General features: G+C 45.7%; 6 protein-coding genes across 6 annotated transcripts; 3 read left to right on the top strand and 3 right to left on the bottom strand.

Annotated features, from left to right (window-relative positions):
* Nucleotides 1-665: 665 nt before the first annotated feature.
* Nucleotides 666-1,928, bottom strand: AOL_s00004g245 (uncharacterized protein; the record flags this gene model as incomplete). Its single annotated transcript, XM_011118895.1, has 1 exon — nucleotides 666-1,928. The coding sequence occupies one exon, from the start codon at nucleotides 1,926-1,928 to the stop codon at nucleotides 666-668; it is 1,263 nt and encodes a 420-aa protein (XP_011117197.1).
* Nucleotides 1,929-11,439: 9,511 nt separating this feature from the next.
* Nucleotides 11,440-14,478, bottom strand: AOL_s00004g244 (uncharacterized protein; the record flags this gene model as incomplete). The annotated part of the gene is made up of 7 exons (XM_011118894.1): nucleotides 11,440-11,561; nucleotides 11,626-11,856; nucleotides 11,947-13,132; nucleotides 13,200-13,480; nucleotides 13,572-13,872; nucleotides 13,974-14,172; nucleotides 14,231-14,478. The coding sequence occupies 7 exons, from the start codon at nucleotides 14,476-14,478 to the stop codon at nucleotides 11,440-11,442; spliced, it is 2,568 nt and encodes an 855-aa protein (XP_011117196.1).
* A 2,851-nt stretch (nucleotides 14,479-17,329) lies between these two features.
* On the top strand, nucleotides 17,330-17,938 carry AOL_s00004g243 (uncharacterized protein; the record flags this gene model as incomplete). Its single annotated transcript, XM_011118893.1, has 1 exon — nucleotides 17,330-17,938. The coding sequence occupies one exon, from the start codon at nucleotides 17,330-17,332 to the stop codon at nucleotides 17,936-17,938; it is 609 nt and encodes a 202-aa protein (XP_011117195.1).
* Nucleotides 17,939-18,844: 906 nt separating this feature from the next.
* On the top strand, nucleotides 18,845-19,441 carry AOL_s00004g242 (uncharacterized protein; the record flags this gene model as incomplete). The annotated part of the gene is made up of 1 exon (XM_011118892.1): nucleotides 18,845-19,441. The coding sequence occupies one exon, from the start codon at nucleotides 18,845-18,847 to the stop codon at nucleotides 19,439-19,441; it is 597 nt and encodes a 198-aa protein (XP_011117194.1).
* A 17-nt stretch (nucleotides 19,442-19,458) lies between these two features.
* AOL_s00004g241 (uncharacterized protein) lies at nucleotides 19,459-19,764 on the top strand (the record flags this gene model as incomplete). Its single annotated transcript, XM_011118891.1, has 1 exon — nucleotides 19,459-19,764. One exon carries the CDS (start codon nucleotides 19,459-19,461, stop codon nucleotides 19,762-19,764), a length of 306 nt encoding a protein of 101 aa, XP_011117193.1.
* Nucleotides 19,765-21,623: 1,859 nt separating this feature from the next.
* On the bottom strand, nucleotides 21,624-22,637 carry AOL_s00004g240 (uncharacterized protein; the record flags this gene model as incomplete). The annotated part of the gene is made up of 4 exons (XM_011118890.1): nucleotides 21,624-21,702; nucleotides 21,762-22,124; nucleotides 22,188-22,440; nucleotides 22,526-22,637. The coding sequence occupies 4 exons, from the start codon at nucleotides 22,635-22,637 to the stop codon at nucleotides 21,624-21,626; spliced, it is 807 nt and encodes a 268-aa protein (XP_011117192.1).
* Nucleotides 22,638-23,505: the final 868 nt, after the last annotated feature.

Raw genomic sequence — 23,505 nt, 5'->3', positions numbered from 1 at the left:
ATTCCGTTTGCAAAACGGAGTACAAATGAAATTGCAGTATTAACCTCCTCAGTAAAACGACCGATTCTTTTGATATGCAATGAGAGAGAAGATGAAACAGAACGCAATGCAGAAGAAAAAAAAGTGCATCTAGGGGGGGTTGGAATATTTATTTTCTTTTGGATTGGGTGAAGTCAATATGAACAAAGGAAATGTAGAAGAAAGAAAAAAGCCATAATCGCTTGAAAGAAGAAACTCGCTAAAGATCACGAATATGCAGGAGTGTGGGGGGCAAGAACCATAGCAAGAATAAGAACCTTCAGCAAAAAGAAAACCAGGCAGAGCACCGAGAGAGCCACTCCGAAGAACAGGAGAGATGTTGGAAACAACGCCCTAGTTGAGTCGGAGTTGACTGATCAGACAGCCAAAAAAGAAATTGCTGAGCGATGATAACCGGATATTCAAAAGTTGATGTCAGATGACAACGCTCCTGACATGAAAACAAAAAATGAAGTCGAAATTTTTTTTTGTGCTTTTAAACTTTTTGAAGGCGGGTGTGAAAAGTTGTTCAAGAGCGTTCCTGTTTGAATCTGCGAATGTGATGTTTGGTCGGTTCTAATGTTTGAGCGTTGGGAAGAATGATAGAAAAACAGTGTGCTTGCGAGTAGAGGGTTCGGTTTCAACTTCTAGAATTGGTAGACTTGGGCCGGTTGGACTGGGACGGAGGTAGGGGTTGGCATTGGTGTAGCAGGGTTCTGAGGCACAAGGGCACCAGCGCCTGCAGCTTTAGCCGCAAGCATAGCCTGTTGATGCTCGAAATAGTCATCATTTGGCGTCTCTGGAGGTGTTGGGTACCCATGTGGCATCTGCTGCTGTTGCGGTCCTGGTCCGGGTTTTTGAGGTGTCATGGGGGCTACAGTAGCTGGCTGCGGCGCGAGGGTATTCTCCGGCTCTTGGATCTGTGGTTGGGGGGCCATTTGGCGAACCCGCGGGGCGATTGTGTGCCGTCGAGCAATAGCTGCTTGCTTCGCCATGAAGTCTTCCAAAGTAACCGCGACAGCTCCATAATGAGCACTCGAGTACTTACGAACAAGAACCTGGGAGGGACGATGGAGGTGCTGCGACAGTAGGACGATGGTGGTGGTATCGTATGACATCGCCCAGTCCGACTGTGGCGGCGGGGTCCGGCCAAGGATGTGTCTTGCAAGTGCGAGGGCAGAACGTGCCATGACGGAAGGAAGCGTGCTAACAAAATCCTTATGGAACATTGCGATCTCGCTGAGATACAGAGCCATGTACTCCACTTCAGGATCGTAGCTAACCTCAGATAGAATCATTTGGAGGAAGTTATCAACAGTAGGATGTCCGATAATCCAGTTCAAGGTCTGGAGAACGTGACGTTCCATCTGGACAAACATGTCCTCCTCATATAAACCGCAGCACATGCTTTGGAGTTCTCTAATGGTTGGGACACGGTCCTTCTTGTCTCCATACTTCGCAGCGATGAGCATTGCTGCGCATCCAACAAGTTGGTAATGTCGTTTGAACACAACACGCTTGGAGCAGTACCGGTCCAAAAGGTTGACGGTCAAGAAAAGAGTCTCCGGGTGAAGTTGGAAAGCAATGTGAGCCTCAATCAAGAAGTCGAGCAAGTAAGGTCGCATGAACCACTGGATTTCCGTTTGGATGTCGATGCTATCAACGTCAGGCAGGGTTTCGGCCTCCATGCGCTCCATGTGATCGAGAATGTCCTCCTGGTATTCGTCTGCAGTAGCCCTAGACATCTCATCGGCCATAATTTGAAGTTGCTCGGCGGCATAACGCTGGGCCTCGCGGGACTTGCTTCGAATATATCGTCCATCACGGTCATCCTCGCTCTCGAAGAAGTGATCATTGACAGGTCTAACAGTGAGACCACCGTTTCCCAAGGAAGCAGAGTATTGAGCCATTGTTTAGGTTGTTGGGAATTAATATTAATATTAAAGATAATGAATGGACGTCGATGATATGGTTCTCAAAGTTGGCAAAGGAGCATCCGATGTTCTTTGAGAAAATTTTTATGTCGACTTTGTAAAGACAGGTAAAAGAGTGGCTATAGTTAGATTAAAGAAACAACGAAGCTGAAGTTGCTGGAGTATCCAGTTTGAATGTATTTGACCGAAGAAATAGTCGACGAAGGGGATGACTTTAGAGATGCAAGGGAGAATATGCACCCCTGGAAAGTTGAGAATCCTCAGAGCGATTCGAGATTGTCGACAGAAGACTGCATACAAGGCTAGGAAGAGCAAGTATATCTAATGTCGAAATGTATTTGACTGTTGTTCCAACGGCGAATCTCAAGTTCTTCGAAAAGCGCGAGGATCAACGAGTTAACGTCTCCTAGGCGTCCTTTCGTCTGACTTTGAAGAAACCGACGGTTCTCGGATGAATATATCCAGCAAAGTAACAAAACCACCGTAGTCTCGTTACCTTTCGCAGATGTTTCGGAATGAATGTGATGAGATACAGGCAAGGTGCACTGTAAAAAAAAGCTTGGTTAGAAGGTTGGTGTCCAAGTATGATGGTAGTGATGCCTCTCTGCTGCTACTGCTGGTGGTGGTAGAGTGGTTTAGGGGGATGAAGGGGAGAGAGAGATGATGATGATGGTAATGATGACGGTTCTAGAAGAGCCGAAGAGGATGAAGAGGGAGAGGGTAGAAAGGAAGATGCAGAGCGCAATAGGGGAGGATGGTGTTAACGAAGAAGGCTGTGAGGTGTGGAGATCCTTTCTTGCAGTAGGCGCAACGCCAACCAGACAGAACAGAACAGAACAAGACAGGACAGGACAGGATGACTACAGGCCAACACAGTCACCAATACCAACAGGCTTAGAAATCCACCTCGCAGGCAAAGAATCCAGCACAGATTCCTTGATATTGGAATTCGAGAAGACGATGGATCAAACCGTCGGATGGTTGTATGTGTTCGAGGTAGGTATTTCCAAATGGCAAAACAGAAAAGAAAGAAGAGAAAGAGAGAGGAAAAAATTGACTGTGGTCTGGTCTGGTCTGGTGAACCAAGTCCAGGGGAAAATTTTCCACTGGCCAACAACGCTAACGGGAATATCAAAAAAGGGAAAAACTGAAGAGACTTACCAAATATCTCTTTGGAATCAAAGAAGAAAAAATAGACAACCTAACAAAAAAACTACAAGGCAAGGTGCTACGAACTACAATAAACTGAAATTTACAAGGGAGAGAGCGATTCCGCAAGTGGCTGAGGATACCGTATCAAATCGAGGAGAGGCGGTGAAAGTCCGGGGGTTCTCCGCTATGAAGTCGTCCTTCCAGCAGATAAGTTCAAGATACAGAAGAACCAGGACAGACCAGTACCGGTGAGGGGGATACTGGAATGGCGTAAGAGAGGGATGGAGGGAGAGTGGGAGAGAGTGGGAAGGTGAGGGTGGTGGGTGGGTTGATATTTACGGTTCCAAGGCTGGAGGTGAAAGTGGCGAGACGACCAAGGTGAATCCAAACGACCACCTGTATCTCTCCTGTTGAAACAGATAAGGAGTGCTATTGCGATATATAGCGGCAGGTCCTCAAGGTCGTATTGGGACGAGTCCAAGGATTGTATGATACAAGATTGCAGTCGGTGTATGCAACTTGTATCTAGAGTCGGATAATCGTCTCTTTTCGAATGTCGAGATATTGACAGTTCGGAAATGGAATGCCTGGGGAGTAGAGGCAGACCCAAGACGAGGGGGATGAAGAGGGTTAAAGAAGGAAGAGAAGAACGACGACGATGAAAAGAGAGAAAAAGGGAAGAGAGAGTGTCAGGATAAAAGAAGAAAGAGGACAAGACCAGAACAAAAGAAAAGGAAAGGGAAAGGGAAAGAGTGGACGATGAGTGGATGATGAGGAAAAAGGAAGAATAAGGGACAAAACGACGAATAGGAATGGATTGCACTATGAACTACATACAACTATACCGTACTTTCAGTATACCACGATGTACACACACACACACTGCTTCTGCTTCTGCTATGTATAACGAACTAACTAGCGTCCTGTTGCGGCCTGCCTCGAACAATCCTACCTACTTCTTGTTCTCGTCCGTCCTTGTTTGCTTGGTTGCTTGCCCCGGCTGGCTGTGCGAGAACAGGAGAACAGCCAGGCTAGACTAACCCAGTACTTGCCAGACAATCCTCTGCAACATTCGAACGGATGTCCCTCTCCTGGTTTCTCCCCTTCCTTGACTAGTTGGGACAGAAAGACACAAAGAAAGAAAGAAAGAAAGAAAGAAACCCCAGGAAAAAGGAATTACAGGGCACCCACACGGGCGTACTAGTATGGGAAAAAAGGGCTAACCTTGGCTGGCGAGCCTTTGCAGTACACGCATCCAGGACTAGACATATCCCCAGACCTACCTATAACAAGGAACCGGGACCTAACTAGCTGGTGTCGACTTGGCCACGACCGGCAGCCCAGATGGGAACTATTTTCTCCCACGGTGTATACTACGGCACATACCCGCTCGTATGTACGGAGGAAACAAAAAAGCCCCCCAAAGCGAGGAGAAGGCGCGCGGAGATCTCGAGGGAAATACGCCCTCTCTCGTCCTAGGCCTCACACACACACGAAACAGGTACATTACACGTCAAAGGAACGGTACCTGTTTTCAAAAAGTGAATTCGAGGAATTCGAATCCGATGTCTTTGGCGGGTAAAGTTCGTTCTTAGGACAAAACACGGTCCGGTATGTTAATTAACACCCACTTTGATGCCTTGACTCAGGCACGACACAGTTGAGGAGTCTTGCGACGAGACAACGGTAGACGATTTATTGTTCAGGATAGGTAAGCTCCTTTTCTTTACAGATACCCAAGGTACCAAGTAAGGACATCTGTAGTAACCTCTCATGTCGCCGCAACCGAAAGGCCTGTGGGCAAGATCCAAGTTGTATACAGCAGCTTTAGCTCAAGGTACTAACGTGAGCCAAGGCACCGGAATTTTACTGCCTCATGCATTGGATATTTCTCAACATAATTTCCCTTCATAAATTTAAAGCCATCGCCTCCTTTGCCACTTTCAACATTGAAACCAGGTGTTTGATGCAGGAACGCTTTGTTCTTCCAACTTAATACTCATCTCGCTCCCTCCCTCGCTGCACTTGCGGGGAAAAGAAATCAACAGATCTTCAATTTCATTGTGTATGTGCATGTGCGCCAACAGTGAAATATTCAAAGGTTGCAGTTGGAAATTACCCATGAAGTTTTGCCTGCATTGTCAACGAAACTATGAAGAAGATTCGAAGGAGAAGAAGAGCACGAGGCCTACTACACTTAACCAGCTTAAAGTGCTTTGTTAGTCGGTAGTCTCCACAAACCCAGCCATGCGATGGCCGAATTCACCCCAACCCCTCCAACGCCAACTTGGAGAATTTCAAGGCTACAAGGTTAGAAATCGGTTGGACAAGGTTAAAGGGGTCGACGTGTTTGCGCGCCCATGAATTTTTTTTATTACCTATTTTTTATTTTATTTTATTTTATTTTATTCCTTACATGGTGGAATCGGTCATGCACAATTATATTAATTCCTCGACGCTGACTGGAGATTCTGACGCATGGGAACCAAGAGCGAAGGAGGTAAACCGGCAATGATCCTCGATTGCTACTGCTAAATGGGGTTGGCCAATATGCCCGCTGAGACTTCTGGCTGATACCCATGCCCTGTAGTATCCTCCTCATAAGGTTCCAGCTCTAATAGTATGTTCCGTCCGTATGCAGCCTGTCTCTTCTACCTTTTCACACGAAACCGATTGCACCAAATGGTGTCATTGACTGAAGTCACTGATACCAAATTGATGAGGTCACCCCCCCAAAATAAGCCCCACTACGCACTGAAGCAGCTTCAGGCGTCCGGCACAGCAAATTTAGCAATCAGACCTCAAGGCACAACCTCGCTGGGGTGTATTTAAACTTGCGGCCGCAAAATTCCACTATCCAACGCTGGTGGCTGAGATAGAATCGTTATTGGAAATTGAGCTGAGGGATGGATGCGTAGGGATATTCCAACGCTTTGCCCTCGCTCTAACTCCGACCCGCCAATTTTGCAATTTGCTCGCACATCTCGTTTAAAAGAAACCGCGGTACAAGCACCGTCTGCTTTCGGTATGATCGCAGTAGCCATACACCCTTTTGATTCCTATCCCTTAACGCAGGACAAATCTTATGCTCTTCACAAGGTTGGCTCTGCACGCCAGGGAACACTGGACCCAGCTGGGTCCATTCGGTCGTGGACACTTTTCTCCCCGTCCTAATCCACAAGAATAGTTTAAGGATCTAGATATGTATGTATGTGCTATGTATGTACAATTATGTTCCCGGTGCATACATATGCATCGACGTGCGTCTAGCCCGTCTCAAGCAAAGTCTTGGGACCCGAGAGCTAAAAGGGAAACCGAAAAGAATTGAAAAAATTTTCACATTACCACGCGAAAATGAAATATTACACGCGTTTCACGATGGTATACCTGCATTCGGAGTTTAGTTCCCTTTTCGACGGTTTACAGGCGGTTCGGAGCAAGTGTGTACTCTCAAGATAGTGAAGAGAGAAAAAAAGCTTGTGTTCGATCCTCCATGGTCCAATAGTCACCTGCTTGAACGAATATTCTACTTTCTTTCGTTCGACTTTGCCCCTCCAATAAATCATCGACACCGTTCAGGTTTTTTTCTACCAGGTTTTTACCAAAGGTTTGTGCAACCAACGGCCTGCGGTTGCTTCGTATTTCCCGAGTAAGCAAATATGAAAATCCGCAGACAGATTCATGTTGACCAAGCATCGACAGATGATAGGACGAAAAGAAGACCAACCGGCTACCCCACCAGCACTTAATTAACCGGATTCAGCTGAAAGTGGCCAGTTTCGGGCCTGGACGTCCCAATCCAGCCACCATATTTCGGGACCCCACCTTTTGAAGTGGAGGTTCGACCGCCGGCAATTGGCCCGCTAGCCATGCAATGAGGCTCAGTTAGACTTTCAAAGGGTGAAAGCCACAGATAGCGTGCATGATCAGGGAGAGCATGCGCCACAGGACACGTCAGTCCCACACCTCAAGAATCCGAGATCCTGGAAATCTCCAGCTGCCGCAAACGACAGCACCGAAAAGAAAAAGATGGTCTTCGACATCTCATTCATCATTGCACTTGCGATGGGGATATCCCGCAGGCCATCAATCGTGAACTTGACAGTGTTGGATTTTAATATAACCGAAAGTTCTCCTAAATTATGGATCTTTTGGAAGAGTGTGTAAGTACTGTGTAGTAATCAAATATAACTTTGAATATACAACATCAAAATACCTTCCAAATCCAAGACGCCAATTAAACACAGGTGTAGCAATTTCAACGGGGGAAGCCCACATCCCCGACTCCTACATCGTATGTAGGGGATCAACTTGAAACACCCATCCTCCCGGCTCAAAACGAAAGGCAAGGTTCTTGCATGACGGCCGACGGATCGTGCGGCGTCTCCGTATCATTGGTGCGTTAAGCGAAACGGGACCGACCCTGAAAGAGGCATGGTCGAAACAGTTATAAATTTAGATTCTTCCCAAACGGGGTTTCTTCCAGAATAACAATTTCCAAATATGGCCTTGACTCTTTTTTCCACAACTAGCTTGCAAAGCTTGCACTCGCATCCGTCGACATAGTACAAAGTACGTACACACATTACATACATGAGACTCGCATCGACTCTTTAGCACGTCGGCATCGCGTCGCGTGCTCGTTAACACGCGAGCTAAAGCTAGTGTCTCTTGCGCATGAGAATCCATCGCGTATTACACTCCACCCCCAGCCATTCGTTTAGACGGCTTTGCACTTTTGCAATTATAAGCGGATGAGTCGAATTCACAGCATTACGGAGCTCGACGGAAGCTTTCAAAACCAACAAGCTTCGTTTAACATACAACGTTCTAAGGGAGAAAATTTTTTTCGCCAGTGGATCTGGGCTGCATTTCAACAAGCCAGCCCCTAGGCAGTTGGAAATGTTCTTTTTTCTTTTATTTCTGATCACGTTTGCAGTCACGGTTTCACTAGAAGCTTTCGTAGCATGGACTTGCTGGAAGGAGACACGGAAGGAGGATTGTCGGATGCATGCAGACAGAGACACCAGTATTGATATTGGAGATCACAGCTTTAATGACGTTGAAGACCCCGGTTAGAAACCTCGAGACTTCCTCAAGGAATCCTGCATGTGTACCTCGCCTTCACAAATTCAACCATCATAATAGCCTCGACAAATGTTAGTCCAAATGCTGCAAAGACTTACCCAACAGGGTTGAGATGAGCACAAGCTATCTCAGGAACAATTCACGAATTCACTAAACCATGAAGGCGAAGTAATAATGGGAATGAATGAATGAATGAATGAAATCCAGACGATGGACGATCGAGCAAAGCTCTTGCTCATCTTTAGTTCCACACAAAAGCTGTCTGTAGACAAGCATTCTCCTTGTGCCACAATACAGTGATCAGTCGACAGCCGTCGACAAAATATGCCAGACCCTTAAAGATCACAAAGTTCTGTTACATTGGTACTGTTTTCGGAGCAACCACCCGTATTCTCGAGCTCTTCCATGCATGTGTAATCTCTTGATACCCCCCTCTCCCGTTCCTCGCACTCGTGAAACATATGACAGGCAATCTCTGTCTTCGCCGTGCGTGTATGTGTGTGTGTGTCTACAATATTGCAAAGCACAATCCATTATTGTCAACGTATCATCCTGCGCCATTTCGATATTGAATTTTAGACCGGCGAGCAAAAATAACAATTTGTTTACACTATCACAGGAGGTGCAGGGTATGTATCAACATTTCTGAATTGAAATTATACCTCCGCATTCCAACAAGCGAACAACCACGCCACTCGTTTAGCAGATAGCTCGAGCTGAACCTCTTAATTGAACACCTCTACTACTTATGATATTACCATTCTTCAAAATAAGTACAGAGTACCAACCTTCTGATCCCGTGGCTTCGAGCATTGCATATGCATCCAACTTAACCCGCCACTTCGTTTAGATAGCTTGCGCTTGCAATTGGTACACTAGGTAGGTAAGGAAGTAGGTAGATACCATACCGACGGTCGACATTCAGATTATGAATCACTCTCTAAATGCAATGCAAGGCACAACTCGACGGCTCAATCCGCTACCTTTTGTTTACGTCCCCTCTGATTCCATGTGAAAAATTGCAAAAAAAACTCGTGTCGATTGAGGTTGATAGAACGTGTTGTTTACCTTTTGCTCGATTAATTCTTCCATCTACCGGTTTATGCACCGACGTGCAGCATGCAGATTTTAATATGGGTGTTAATGCCTCCAAGTCGTCAGAACTGTTATCCTGAGAGGGATATCCAAAACCAAGGAAGGAAATCTTACGCCATCGATAGACATAAATCGGGATCCCTTCCTCGGGATAACCTTGCCCTTTGATTAGCGTTGGACCTGATGTGGGGAAAACTACGACGCAGTCTGGCAGTTTATGCCAGACGTGGGATACCATTGGGCAGGGTGTAAAAAGCATCAGCGATTATTAACCCGGACCATCGGTTCGATCTTCAATCGATACTGTTTTTAGCCCCGCTTTTGCGGTCTTTTTTTATCTCTGTTACTTGATTTGAGGTATCTTTTTACGGCTACCGGTATCGAATACCTGTTTATATTGAAGATTGAATCATGGTATCCCGGAGCTTTCAATGGGTATATAGGGCCCAGTCAAGCTTTTGACGTCGCAGAATTGAAGCTTCCCTGTAAGTCAAAGTTGGATCTCGCCCGAGTAATGACTTCAGTATTTAGGTAACAGCTATGCTTTTGCACAGCAAGTGAGAGTTTGGACGAGCCGTGTCTCAGTTTGATGTCTAAAGACACCATGAGAGTTTTTCTTCTCTAATCAGACTTTTAAGAACATGGATGTTATTCATGAATTGTATATCGATATCCACAATAGCCGACTTGTAAGCCGTGCGGGGAAAGAGAAGTGTTATAACCGCCTTCTCCTTCCAACATCTTGTCCAGATCTTGGGGCCCCTAACAAAAAACCTAGAATTGTTAGGACGGCTTGAACATCACACCTGCCGGCTAAAGGAAAAACTCATGTTGGTCCGAAGAACCTACCCCCTAAAACCGACGAGGCTTCCAACATTGTTGATAGTGAATTGGTTGATCGTCATGCCATTGATTTCTAACTCTGCATGTTGGAGCGGTGGCAACCAGTAGCGAGCACCACCACCTTTCGAATATTGCTCAAGTTAGTTTCAGCTTCGGCCAAATCCCAGGATATGCCTGGTCCGGTCCACAGATCGGAGTCGGAAGAAAAGTTGCATATGATAGAGAAAAGAGGGAAGGGAAAAAAAGGATGTCGCCATGTCTACTTAGTTATGCATATGCAGATATGCATACATACATACATGCGAGCCGCTTACACGACGGCGAATGTGAATTAACATCAAGGTAGACGTGTCTATAACGTACATAACTACATGTCTATTGTTTTGACGACGGGAGTTTTCCACGGTATTTCGCGCGTGGGATTTGTTATGATTTTCCTGAGTTATCTTACTATTGAAGGCTGTGGTCATGGGGTTCATGGGAGTCAAATCGAATGATATCGACAGGCAACTACCGCCTGTAGCTGGTCATGATAAGACCTTCTCACCAGCCTCAATTGTTGACAGACGACTGCGCCACTTGATGGCGGTAATTGCAGGCAGAATCCAACACAACGAAATCCCAGGATTGACCGGAGTTGTTTCTGAATTAGTCTAGACACAGTAGAGGGCGGGTGCTCTCGGAATATAAATTTAGTATTGACACTACCGTGTATGTACATAATTTAAATATTAACTAGGTTCTAACTAGTGTAATTTCATTTGTAAAGTTCAAAGAAAATTCTTTGTCCCGTGCTCGCAAAATATGCATGGCGATGAGAGTAATGTTATGATTACGAAGCTAAGGGAAGGATCGATATATATTAAGTATATAAAACCAATTTACCTAAACTTGGCCCTATCTGCCTGCCCCAAGTTTGAAACGGGTTCTATCCCTTGTAGTGGTAATATTATAAACACGACACGCTGGCATCTGGCCCTGAGACTAGATTGTATATAAATATAAAGCAGCCGAGAACAATTTTGAGATAATGTTAACATACTTAACTTAGTCTCAGGGCTAGCTTAACTTATGAAATTAATGTAACCATCGATATCGATATATCGCAATATCGCTGAATTCATGAACCATGGATTATAGACCAATAGATACCATAGGTTATTTGATCAACCTCTGAGCCCAATATAAGCATTTAATTTTTCCTCAAGGCTGACAAAATTTAAAATTATGTATGTATGTTATGTATGTACACGACTCCGACTTCTCCACCTCATATTTACAATATATAAATCCTTCCTACACCCTTAACTTACAAACATTGGGAGTAGTAAGGGTTGCTAGAGACGCAGGTCGCAGGAGGCGCACACGCCGTGGGGCCTGTCCAGCCTTGGCCTCCGCATTGTCCCCATTGGCTTTGAAGGGCACCACCGGCTAGATTATAGTGTTAGATAATATTCTGACACAATCAATAGAGGGATTGATTAAGGAAGCTTACCTGTTGTGGTTGTGGTGCTAGCAGTGGTACTGGCACGAGTGGTAGTTGTAGTAGAACGAGTGGTTGTTACTGCGCTAGTTGTTGTGGAAGTTCGAATGGCGGTTGTTGTAGTAGTCGATGGGGTGGTCACTGGAGTAGTGGTAACGCGGGTGGTGGTCGATGAGGTCGTAGTGGCCCTTGTAGTGGTTGCAGCAGTAGTAGTCGACGTTGGGGTTCCGCCGCATGGGGTACCTGTCGTGAGGAGAGGAATTAGCAATTTGGTCCAGCAAAACGGCCAACAATCGAAAGTCTAAATATTCCCATAGATATTTCTTTACTTACCATAGAAGATACCACGTCCGTTTCCACCTCCGACGAAGATTCTTCCGTAAACGGAGTAATCGACGGCGACTCTGTTGCTTTCGGCGGTACCGAATCCCATAGTGGCGTCGTTAATCTGGACCCAGGTTGCTCCGGTGTCATCAGATCTATAGAGACCCTTCTTTCCGTCAATAGTAGCCATAGCTGCAATCGACCAATATGCACCAGAAGTCTTTGGAGCACCGAGATCGAAGTGAGCAGCCCATGTAGGCCCGCTAATAGTGGTGAAAGAAGTACCAGTGTTAGTGGAGCGGAAGAGACCACCATCAGTGGAAACCCAAACGTCTCCTGCAGTTCCGGGGTTAGGAACGATCTTATAACCCCAGCTTCCCGAGAGCGTCGCAGTTTGGGTAAAGGTGGCACCGGTATTCTTGGAAACATAGAATTTATTTCCAGAAATGGCATAGAAAACAGTGTTATCGCGACGATCAGCAGCGACATATGCATTCGCTGGCAAAGAGGATACAGTTGTAAAACTTCCACCATTGGCGGAGCGGATGACACCGATATTGGTGGTACTCCATACGATGGTATCTGCGTTTGCGGAGTACGAGACGAAACCATTCGATCCGGTAGTTCCCGAGGATTGAGAGTGCGAAGACCAAGAAACACCTCCATTGGTAGAAACGGCGATGTTTCCGGCATCGCCACCGATACGGACGTAGTTGAGCGGCTTGTTGCCGGCATAGTCAAGGGAGAAGGTAGTCGCAAACTTGGGGTTGTGGAATTGGGATGCAGATGTCCTTGGAGTATCCAAGTTGTCGTGAATAAATCCGTTAATATCGCCGACACTGGAAACGAGCTTGACATGTTGAGTTGGAGGGGAGAGGAGACCCAAGATAGCGGTTTCTTCGATACCATCAGCGAGTGATTTGATAGTTACGACGCCACCAGCAGTATCCCACTTGGTCAGATCACGGCCACCATAGATTGTTGCTCCGGTTCCGTACAACCAGTGGTTAGAATCAAAGGGATCAATGACTAGAGCTTCCATCATCCATCCAATTGGCTCTGGGACTTCATCCGAAGGATTGCTTAGCCAAGGTGCCAAACTGGAATCCATAGTGAAGCGCTTAGTTCTGTCTGAGCCATTCCAGTCCCAAGCTCTAGTCCAACTTGCACCGCTGTTGGTACTGCGGAAAATAAGCTATCGAAGGATGAAGGTGTCAGTAAGACTATCTACCCAGCAAAAGAGTCAAATCAGGATTTCTTACCCCTTCTGGCCACCAGGCGTTGAGCGCTGCTACCATGATGGTACCAGGTTTCTTGAGATCAACGGCGAAGCCGCCAAATCCGTAGTAGAGATCACCTCCACTGACTGGGGTAATATCTGTCCAAGCTCCAGACGCAATGTTGTACTTCCAGACGGCACCAAGGGCACCATCATATGGTCCTGCGCCGTCGGAATATGTGATATAAAGAAGCTTATCTGAGGGAGAAAGGACACCCTTGTGAGGTAGATAGCTTTGGCTTGGCTGGCCAGATACAAGACTCCCTATGAATTCGGAATTCACATTAGTAAAGTTATAATAAAGGGGCTTCGCGAGTGACATCAAAATTTGACAAAGAGAAATTTAAAGACTTACAGGTTGAACCGGCGTTTGTAGAGACCCAAATGGAATTCGACTTGTCAGCTACACCAACAAAGATCCTCGGGGTAGCAGACCCCTTAGACCCGCTGGTGGAGTCAAAGGTAACCCAAGCAATTCCAACAATGTCACGCTCGTAGGAGTTGCTGCTAGATGGGTTTGGAACGAAAGTTCCAACAGAAGTAAATGAGGAGACCTTAGCCCAAGTAGCACCATAATCGGTAGATTTCCAAAGGCCGTTTCCACTGCGAGCACCGAAATAAATGATGTTGTTGGAGTTTGGATCAATCGCGAGACGCTATATAAGGTTTTTATTAATTAGAACTGTGGCTTACGCTCTGTGGACTTTGGATTCGTAGATCGAATTTGTAGGTATATCGGGAAAATTCATGAACTCACCTCTCCCATTCCTCTTCCCGGCATGTTGCCTCCAACTTTGAATGGTAGCTTAGTAGCAGACCAGTTATTGCCCTTATCTGTTGAGCGCAGGATGGATCCCATATTAGGGTCCCAATCGTTTGTGTACAACCCGACGGCCATAACAACTCTGTTGGTATCAATAGGATCAGTGGCAATGGCATCGACTCCCATATAGTTCCTATTTTTCTCTTGTTAGAACATCCTAGCATTTATGGTAGTATTTGCGACGTACATACCAGTTTGTAGAATCTACCCAGTCCAACAAAGGAGTCCAAGAATCATCGGAGTTCAATCGATAAGCTCCACCAATATCAGTTCGTGCGTATGCGACTCCAGATGCGCTTGGATTGAATACAATCCCATCAACAAAGCCACCACCGCCACCAATCTTGACATTTTTCCAGTTGTAGCATTGAGAAGCTGCAGAGGCTACTAGAGCCGGGCCTGCGGCGAGTGCCAGAAGGACAGATGTGTACCGAACCATGATTCCGAAGTAACTGCGGATTGCAAGTCTTCACAGATTACATGTCCTTGCATATTCACAACCGGGCAAGCCATTGTATTTATACAGATATGTAATCTGTATTCGGCTCGACTCCGGGTTTAGGATATGCATACGAGATACTATCCAGGGCCGGGTAGGCGGGATTCAAAGGCGGGACCAAGCAGCCGGCTTGTCGAAAAATGGCGATCAAGGTATCCCTATATTTATATTGATAATCCCTTGGTAATATAAAACGTCATGGTTATATACTAACCGAAGCGATGGGATGAATGGATCCGTGGAATTTTCTCACAAGCGCGAGTTAACCCTGTAATTTGTTCCTGAATATCCGAATTGTGTGCTCCGGCTTGAAACATGAGAGCTAAACTCTACTCCGTACCATGGTGCTAGTCAGGGTTACCGGCGGGACTAGCATGTAGTTCCGCCTATGAAATTTCGTTGCTCGAACTTGGCGGGGGCTTCGCTACACCATTGTAGTATTCCGGTTGTGATTCCATGCATTGATCTATCATCGAATCAATCATGAATCTGAAGCCTTGGATCCATCAATGTCCTATTTGTGGTGTGGCTTGTGTTGACTACGTTGGAAGATGGCAGCACAGCGGCGCTTGTCAATTGAGTCTGCCTTTGCAATTGCGTGGTTCAAATTAAATTCCATGTCGCGTATACAACAGATGATATCGACGGATCATTTAGAAGGATCATGGAAACAATCTACATATTACGGCATGTGCTACTCGGATAATCCTAGAACGTCCGGAGCCCAACCTAAAATGGTAAATCCGAAGGTTTCACCCATGGTATCGAACACAACTATAACCGTCCAAAGCCAGGAAATAGACTTCGACTGGTGGGGCTATTTCCGCCATCGCGGGCCGGAGTCCCTATAATCTGCAACAACTAACTCAAAATTTCAACAAAGTGACCTTTCTCGATGGTACTGGCTACGAAAAAAAAAGTATTTTCGGGAGGGCTTTTGCCATGAGGCTTTTTGGACTTAAATCTCCTGGTTTCCTTCTTTATTTAACACAAATCAAAAATTCCATCGTGGGATTTTCGAGGTCAAGTTGTCAGTCAGATGGTGCATGCGATATCTTAATATCGATTTTCTGGGCATTGGTTTGTTATCATGTTCCTAGACTCCTATCTTATCTTAAACAATACTATCCTAACGACGGCATCTGACGAAATGCAAAGCTTGGTAGCTCTTTAGTACTAATGATAGCCTATATGTTTACTTATAATTAAATGATATTGTTAATTTTCGAGTTCCAATATCTATATTTAGTTGAACTATAGTCTAAATCCGCAAAACGAACTTCAGCATACCTAAGTCTAGTACTTTATTGGTAGATGTCTTGTTTGAAACCTCCTGCATTATGCGGTCTTAATCCTATTATACAGTCTGGCCTTGTATGGAGCACTATGATTAATGTTCGAGGCTCTCGGTTACGAAGCCGAGGGTTAATTAAGACGTTGGAATTTGTTGTTTACGAAGTAATGTATGGAACCGGCCCGTTCCAAACATCGAACCACAGATCGGACAGCATCGATTCTACTAGAATCTTTAGAGCCACCGAGGAAAATTTCATCAATGATTTGGCAGACTCCGTGCCCCTTGTTTGATCTTGCATCGCCGTGCTGGATCGTAAATGTTCCTGGCTTGAACACGCAAGTCTCATGCTCACGATCATTTCGCCAAGATTGTTGTATAATGATGATCCATTCCAAACAGCGCGATTTGAGTACAGGAAATAGCTACGCATAGGTTGGGGCCAATATATAAGTTTAAACCTGTGGCTTTATCTGTCTGATCGGTTTGAAATAGGGAATGACGAAGCCACTTCTATTTGTAACGTCCTATCCGATCTTCCGTCTGCTGCTGAACTATGGTATGAATTTCGAACTACGTCGTTTCGATCTAATGCCAGAATGGTATGTCTTCAGCTGAATGTAATCAACCGAATTTAAATTGGCTGGGAGACTTTGGGTGCGCTCATGCTGTTGGTGATACCCTTGTAGCACTATAAAAGTGTATTAATATCCTCGGAATATAATAGCATTGATCTGACATGCGGAAATGGGTTCTTTTATTCTATACTTCTATATCTTATATCTTCAATAAATCGATGCCACTGGTTTGGCACGATGAACTTTAAAATTACTACATTCTTTCGAGTATTATTCTATCTACAGCTCTCCTTGCAGTGTGTTTCCCTCGCTATTCCGCAAAATACAACCCAAGGGTCTAGACCAGGTTTGGGGCCTGTATATTTGACTAGACCGAGATCGCAAGTCTGGATTCAAACCTTCGCGACACCGAAAGGCCGCCCATTGAACTTGTTGGAATTACTGTATCATAGAACTCGAATTACCCACATTTATCTGGCCGCGGTGCATATAAATGACCCTCCTGGAAATATCCACTTAAACGATGCCCCCCCAGACGACCCTCGATTCGACTATATTTGGCCCCAAATTAGGGTATTGCAACAGTGTGGCATCAAGGTTCTGATGTTACTAGGAGGGGCAGCGAGGGGCAGCTATTACAGGCTGTCTGGATCAGATGAACAGGTTGGAACCCCGCTGATTTCAAATATACTCGCTCTTATGTGCCCACCTAAGTTTGAATATATTATGGGATTTAGAACTAATGTGACTTTCTGAATAAATTTAGTTCGAAGCATATTATCTTCCGCTGCTGGATATAATTCGGAAATATGGTATTGATGGTATTGATCTTGATATTGAAGAGCGAGTCGATATCTCTGTACCATTACGTCTTTTGCGTCGCCTGGATGCAGACCTAGGACCGGACTTTGTTTTAGCAATGTCGCCCGTCGCATCAGCCATGTTTCCAAAGCCTTGGGCAGTGGGACTTTCCGGCTTCGATTATAACGACCTTGATAAGTTGGCAATATCTTCAACTCGCCCGTCAGGAAAACTGGTGGATTGGTACAATTGCCAATTTTATAACGGCTGGGGGAACGCAGGTGATCTCAGGTACTACGATGCTATAGCAACGCTTGGGAAATGGGACCCGTCTCGTATCGTCCTAGGAATTCTTGCAAACCCGGGAAACGGAGGGTCGGGGTTTGTACCCCACAAGCGGTTAACTGAAGTCATTCGACAACTGCGTACCAATTATCCAAATTTTGGGGGGGTTATTGGCTGGGAATACTTTAATGCTGGTTGGACCGATGGGTTCTCGGAACCATGGCAATGGGCAAAAGCGATCAGTGAGGCCCTTTATAATCCGTACGATAGACTCCGGGTTAGCATTAGCACACCTGAACTGGGGGAACTGAGCAGTTCATCTCCCTGGCCTGGTCCATTGAACCAGCTACTAGAGGAAGGGGCAAGGTATTTTAAGGCAGTAGCCGCTCTAAATATGACAAGTGGGGACTTTGAAAAAGCGGAGGGATTGCTCTTTCCCTAATTCTCAATGCAATGAGTTTTAAGAGGCATTCGCTTGCTGGTTTTGCACACCGTGGTTAGCCAGAGTGCTATATGTATTCCGGGTGCACTGGGCTTCTTTGCGTTTTTATGTTAAGTTCAGGTCCTTTGGCGTAAATACCTAGGTTATGGTTTCTTACTTATATGTGGCGGGTTCAAAATGATTTGTAAATAGTACATATTGCCTCAGGGAAGGCCATAGAAGGGTTATATACAGGGGCTGTTATCCCGTTGGGTTGACATGGATATGCGGAGCATGCGCATAGAACATGTCGATTTCTAGACATACAAATAATTGTTACTTTACTATACTAAGATATCGCGATATCGTCTTACAGTATCGTATAAAAAGATGATTGCTATTTTATATGCGGCGTGCATCTCCGGTGGAGCCATGATGCAAATTAGACCAGGTATTAGGCCACCAGAGAGTTAAGTTCCGAGTTTTAGAGATCGAGACAGTGGTTCAACGATTCAATAACCTAACTTTTCTTTTTTTCAAAATTTATTCTTAAAAAAAAACAATTTATAAACAACCAAACATACTATTTATCAGGAGCCACCAGATAGCCCGCTCTAGATCAATCTTCGTTAATTCGAGACTTGATCATATTGTTCCTTCGGAGTCTTTCATTATGGCATTGACACGCACTCGTTCTTGTCAAAGTAAATATTTGCCCGAGGATACTCCCTACTAGATTGTTTTAACTAACTTTGCTTCCTCGGGATTTTGATAGTGCGTGACCTTGCATTATCAATCCTAGACGAAGTTGCCGGACTCGATCCCAGCCCAGGCGCATATTCCAATCCGAAGAATCGAAAGAGCATCCCTTTCGCATGTCTCTATCCTCATCAGCATACCAATCAAGCGGCTCAACATCTCCATTTTATGGGCCGGGTCAACTTTTGGGATATTTACCATGATATCAAAGGCCTGATGCGCCGACGAACTGGCGAATACGTCCTACAGAGTACTCCAGGCTGGGGAAAATCATACATCCTCGCATTACTTGCTTGTCTACTCATGCGTCGAAGGAAGGTCATTTTCATACCAGAATGTCAAAGTTTTTCTGGGTCGGTTTTCCATGAAGTTAGGCTCTCGTACGCTCTTGCGTATGCGCGAGACGCACAAAAATTTCAGTACCTGATGGAAATGAGTTCATGGGATGAACTGATAAATTTCACGGACTATGAGCATGACATCGGCGTTCAACCTATATTCATAATCGATGGGACCCGAGCAGAAACTTTGAGTTATGGAAACCCCTCTACCATCATTGCCGGTGATTGTAGAGGCATACTGTCCGATAGGAACATGTCAAACCTGAGACGGATTTCCTTTGATCAAATTCTGATACGGAGTTCGAATTCATTAAGTAGCACTGATCAGGGATCTCGTATCCATACTGATGGGCGTTTCTTTTTTGGAGGGCTTACAACGGTGTGCACCTCTGTTTTGGTTAAGTATACGATGGGTGGGAGCTAATCCTTTAATAGATCGAGATGGTATGGTGGTGGCGATATCACGAGGAGCTCGAACGACTACCAGGTCTACTTCAGTTCCGAGGTACCGATGAATATAATGACAAAGAAGCCGTCGCGTTAAGGCGTGATGAACTTCAAGTACTTACCGGTTGCAATTTCCATCTTTTGAACGCTGTGCTTGATCTCAAAGATGATTCAGATACCCTCGGCCTCAGCTATGACGATTTTCTATCACTATTAGTGCAAAGGGAGCCATTCCGTTCGATCCGGGCCGCGGTCCGGGATATCGCGTTTAGCGTTGGATTTATAGACAGTAACATGTAAGGCTTCCCTGAAAAAATAGGCACGGCTTTGGATATATATCCATTTAAAGCCCTTGTTTTACCCATTTGCGATATACCACATAACTAAAATCATGAATCGTTCTACCCGTAGCGTATCTCGATTTCGACACTGTTGCGTCTTTATGGAACCCACAACAAGTTATCCTATAGATTTAGCTCAGGAGAACCTAAGTATACTACTCGACCCGAGGTTTTTTGAATTGACAAGGAGCAATCTAGTCCGAGCAAGCTCTGGGTGGGTATGGCATGTTGTTGAATCTCTTCCCGTGGATGAAGGGTTGGCGCTTGGGCTATCATAACTTACTATACGGAGTATAGCTGAGGGCGATCAAACTAGTATGGTTATAAAACTTGCACTGAGCCAATCATAATATTAATACGATCGTCTAACCTTGACCAGCCGCTCAATACGCGTTAACGAATTAGGTGAATTAGTCATCGAAACGAGAATTTCACATTTATAAAAAACGTGTTCTGGTCAAGCATTTGAACAACGTTAACCAAGGCAAGATTCCGAGAGGTTTATAAGCCTCAACGAGCGTCGCTCAAGAAGTGATTAAGAATCTTTCGGTTTTTTATTGACTGCTTTCTAGGTGTTCGTCACCCACTTGAGCTGCCACCAGGGATTCGATTCCGGACCTATTCAGCTAATATATATTCTAACAGGGATGAAATGACGTCTTTGGCCCCAGGATGAATTGGGATATAAAAGGAAGGATTGTGGTATTTTTGTACTACAAGTCAGTAGTCAACACAATTATGTGCTGCTGCTTTCCGAAATTTTTCGAATTTCAACTGCTTCAACATCGATATCCACACCGCGTGCGGCGCCAACCATTGGAAAATGTAAGTAATAAGAGGATACGCAAACCCATAGGGGTGGTAACAGCGATATCTAAAATGGCCTACTGCCTAAAATGGCTGTCCGATAGAGCCTTCCGGGTTCGGGTAGCTCACGGCTCAAAGCTGCAAGGCGAATAAACTTTCCACCACCTCAAAAGGCCCTAGCTCCACGCAATCTACCCGCATGGCTTCCACGTGGAGATATTCAGGGACGGGTATCTGCAGCTTGCTGGTACTAGTCTGCCCGGGCAAGTGGATAGTGAGGATCGACCCTGCAGTGCATCGGATTGTTTCCCCACTGGACCGTCGTCGCAGAAAATAGAACATGCAGCTCACGGACTTTCCCGTATACAGAAGTTCTAGCCATTCACATGCCGTCTATTTCATGATTTTTACGATTTTTAAGGTTCGATTTTTTTGGGGTCGATGCAGCCCTATTTTGGTGATCTGAGACCCGTCTCCAGGAAATTCCCATAACGGTCAGGCGCGTATGCGAGGCCGCACAGGCCACTTCCTGGTCGTTTTTGCGATTTTCACCTTCCATTTGGCAACATACCGGGATGAAGATTTTGCAGCTTGCAGCTCAGCTTATTTTTTTTTTCTGAGCTCCCCATAGCTCGGATGGGCAAGCTCCTCGAAAATGCGAAGTTTCTCGAGTTTGGCGGGTGTAAGATGATGTCTCGGTCGTGGATAACGGCGGATACCACAGGTTTCGATCGCGATCATATGCAAAATGGAACGTTTAAAGCAAGCGAAAAAAAAAAAAACCGGACTAAGAAAAACTACAGGACTACGAAATTTGCGAATGCGGCAATTGAGGAAGTATGGTGAAACCCATAACGTAATTCGTTATTAAATTAATCATACGTGCGGTTTAAACTAATAACTAAGAAATAGAAAAAAATAGAACTTTCGACATTTCGCTTTTGCGAACAATTATGAACATATATATCACTCCGCCAAAACCTCCAAAGAAGGAAACTACTTTGTACTGATTTATGCGGCGGAGGTCTCGGCCTTTCTGGCCTTGCCGGTCTCGCTCCATGGGAAGTGGAGGACTGGGATTGGGAACCAGCTGTTAAACGGTTAGCTAATAATTCTCGTATTTTCAAGACTCTGGCTATTAGTACTAACCTGTTATTTGCGTCCAAGAGACCGGCCAAAGCATTGTACCAAGCCAAGAAAGCAGCGATCATGCCGAAAACACCACCAGCGACAGTGAGGTTCTTGCCGGGGGCACCACCTTCTTCAGTCTGGAAGTGGGCAATGGAGAGCATGAGGAAGGCCATGTCGAGGGTGAGGAAGAGGGAGAAGAAGGCGACAGTGGATCGGAGAGTGCAGAATAGGAGGATTGTGGTGAAGATCCACCATCCGGTCAAGTAGAATCCGAGGGCGGAGGAGACGTGCTTCTCAACAACTTCCTTTGGAAGACCAGAGGCGCCATAGGCAGCGACGACACCGTAGCTTTGGTTACCACCAGCGATGATGATAGCGAAACTACACTCGAATTAGCAAGTTTTCCTTCGGATTTGCGATGATTGGCAAGGATGTGCGATTTACCTGATCCAGAAACCACCATATGACGACAAGGCGGTAGCACCAAAGGTGTTACCAACGGCCATTTCCCACATTCCTGCGAGCAATTGGACGAGACCACCGTATGCATAGGCGCAGCCAAGCACGATGGAGTTGGTATGAATACCGCGGGAGCCGATGTTGACTAAGCTGAGGATGAAGGTCGTCAAGGCGAAAGCGGAGAGACCGAGAGGAGCAGGATTGGCGAATTCACGGAACTGCTTCTTCTTGTATGGACCTGTAGAGGGCAATCCAAAGTTAGTACTGCAAAGACACGCGCACCCGAATTTTAAAATTTTTTTATTTTTTTATTATCAACTTACCAGGCATGAAAGCACCTCCGTGTGGAGGGAGCATAGACTCGGTCTGGGTGAGAGGGGCGCCGTTGACACCATTGCTGGCGCCGTTGGTGTATTCCTTGGCTTCGTGAGACATTTTGATATATGCGTTCGACAGAAGATATTCTTGATGAAGTCGTTGAAGTGCAAGGTAAGGTTTTTTCTCCCAGGAGGCTAGAGCTGGAGCTGTAGGCTGACTTCTCGGGCGGGAAGGTAGATATATATATAAGTATTTATATATTTATCTTCTAGCTTTAAGCTGCTGACAGGAATGCAAGCTGGCAAGGTATGAAGAGGAAAGATAGCGGAGTATCCAGGGTTCTTGCTCGAGTTTATCCATTGTCCTCAGTCGCACTTTATATACCTGGCATCCCACCCTCCAAGGGCGACGATCTGGGGATGAAAGCATGCTGGCCACTAGGATGAGATCATGCAAAATTTCCGCAAGTGCGTATAAGCGCATTCAAAGTTTCGAAAGCTGGAGGATAGAACACGCTCGGGTTCCATACTCCGGTTTACGTCCGAGTATGGATGTGGAGTATCGATACCTGACTCCAGTTTTCTCCATAACTCCAGATTCGCTTCCCCATGGCCCATGGCCTCATCGTACGATTCTCAGTCTAACGGACTTGAGGCCAAGCCTCGACGCCCGGCCCACATCATTCGATCAACGAGGTCCAGAGGTTTGCAAATTAGTTGCTCCCAAGAGTCTGGCGACGTGCGAAACCGTCACTAGCGCTATCTAACGGACCTGTTTTTGTCCGAGATTGGGCATGTCCTCAAGCAAGGTCACCCTTCCTTCGAATTCTCAACACCTTCACCCGCAGGTCGTTCAGGCAGGGGTGTACCCACAAATTCCCATCCACCCGCGCAAGCGTCCCCGCAATATTTGGGCAATATGACAGTACTGCAGTGTGCTGCAGACTTGCTTTTTGCAAGGAAAAAAAGCGTGGGTGACAATCCAG

The sequence above is a fragment of the Orbilia oligospora genome (assembly GCF_000225545.1).
Source record: "Orbilia oligospora ATCC 24927 unplaced genomic scaffold scaffold00004, whole genome shotgun sequence".
Taxonomy (NCBI): Eukaryota; Fungi; Ascomycota; class Orbiliomycetes; order Orbiliales; family Orbiliaceae; genus Orbilia; species Orbilia oligospora.
The sequence above is the reverse complement of the archived record's forward strand: the minus strand, read 5'-3'. Positions and strand labels throughout refer to the sequence as shown.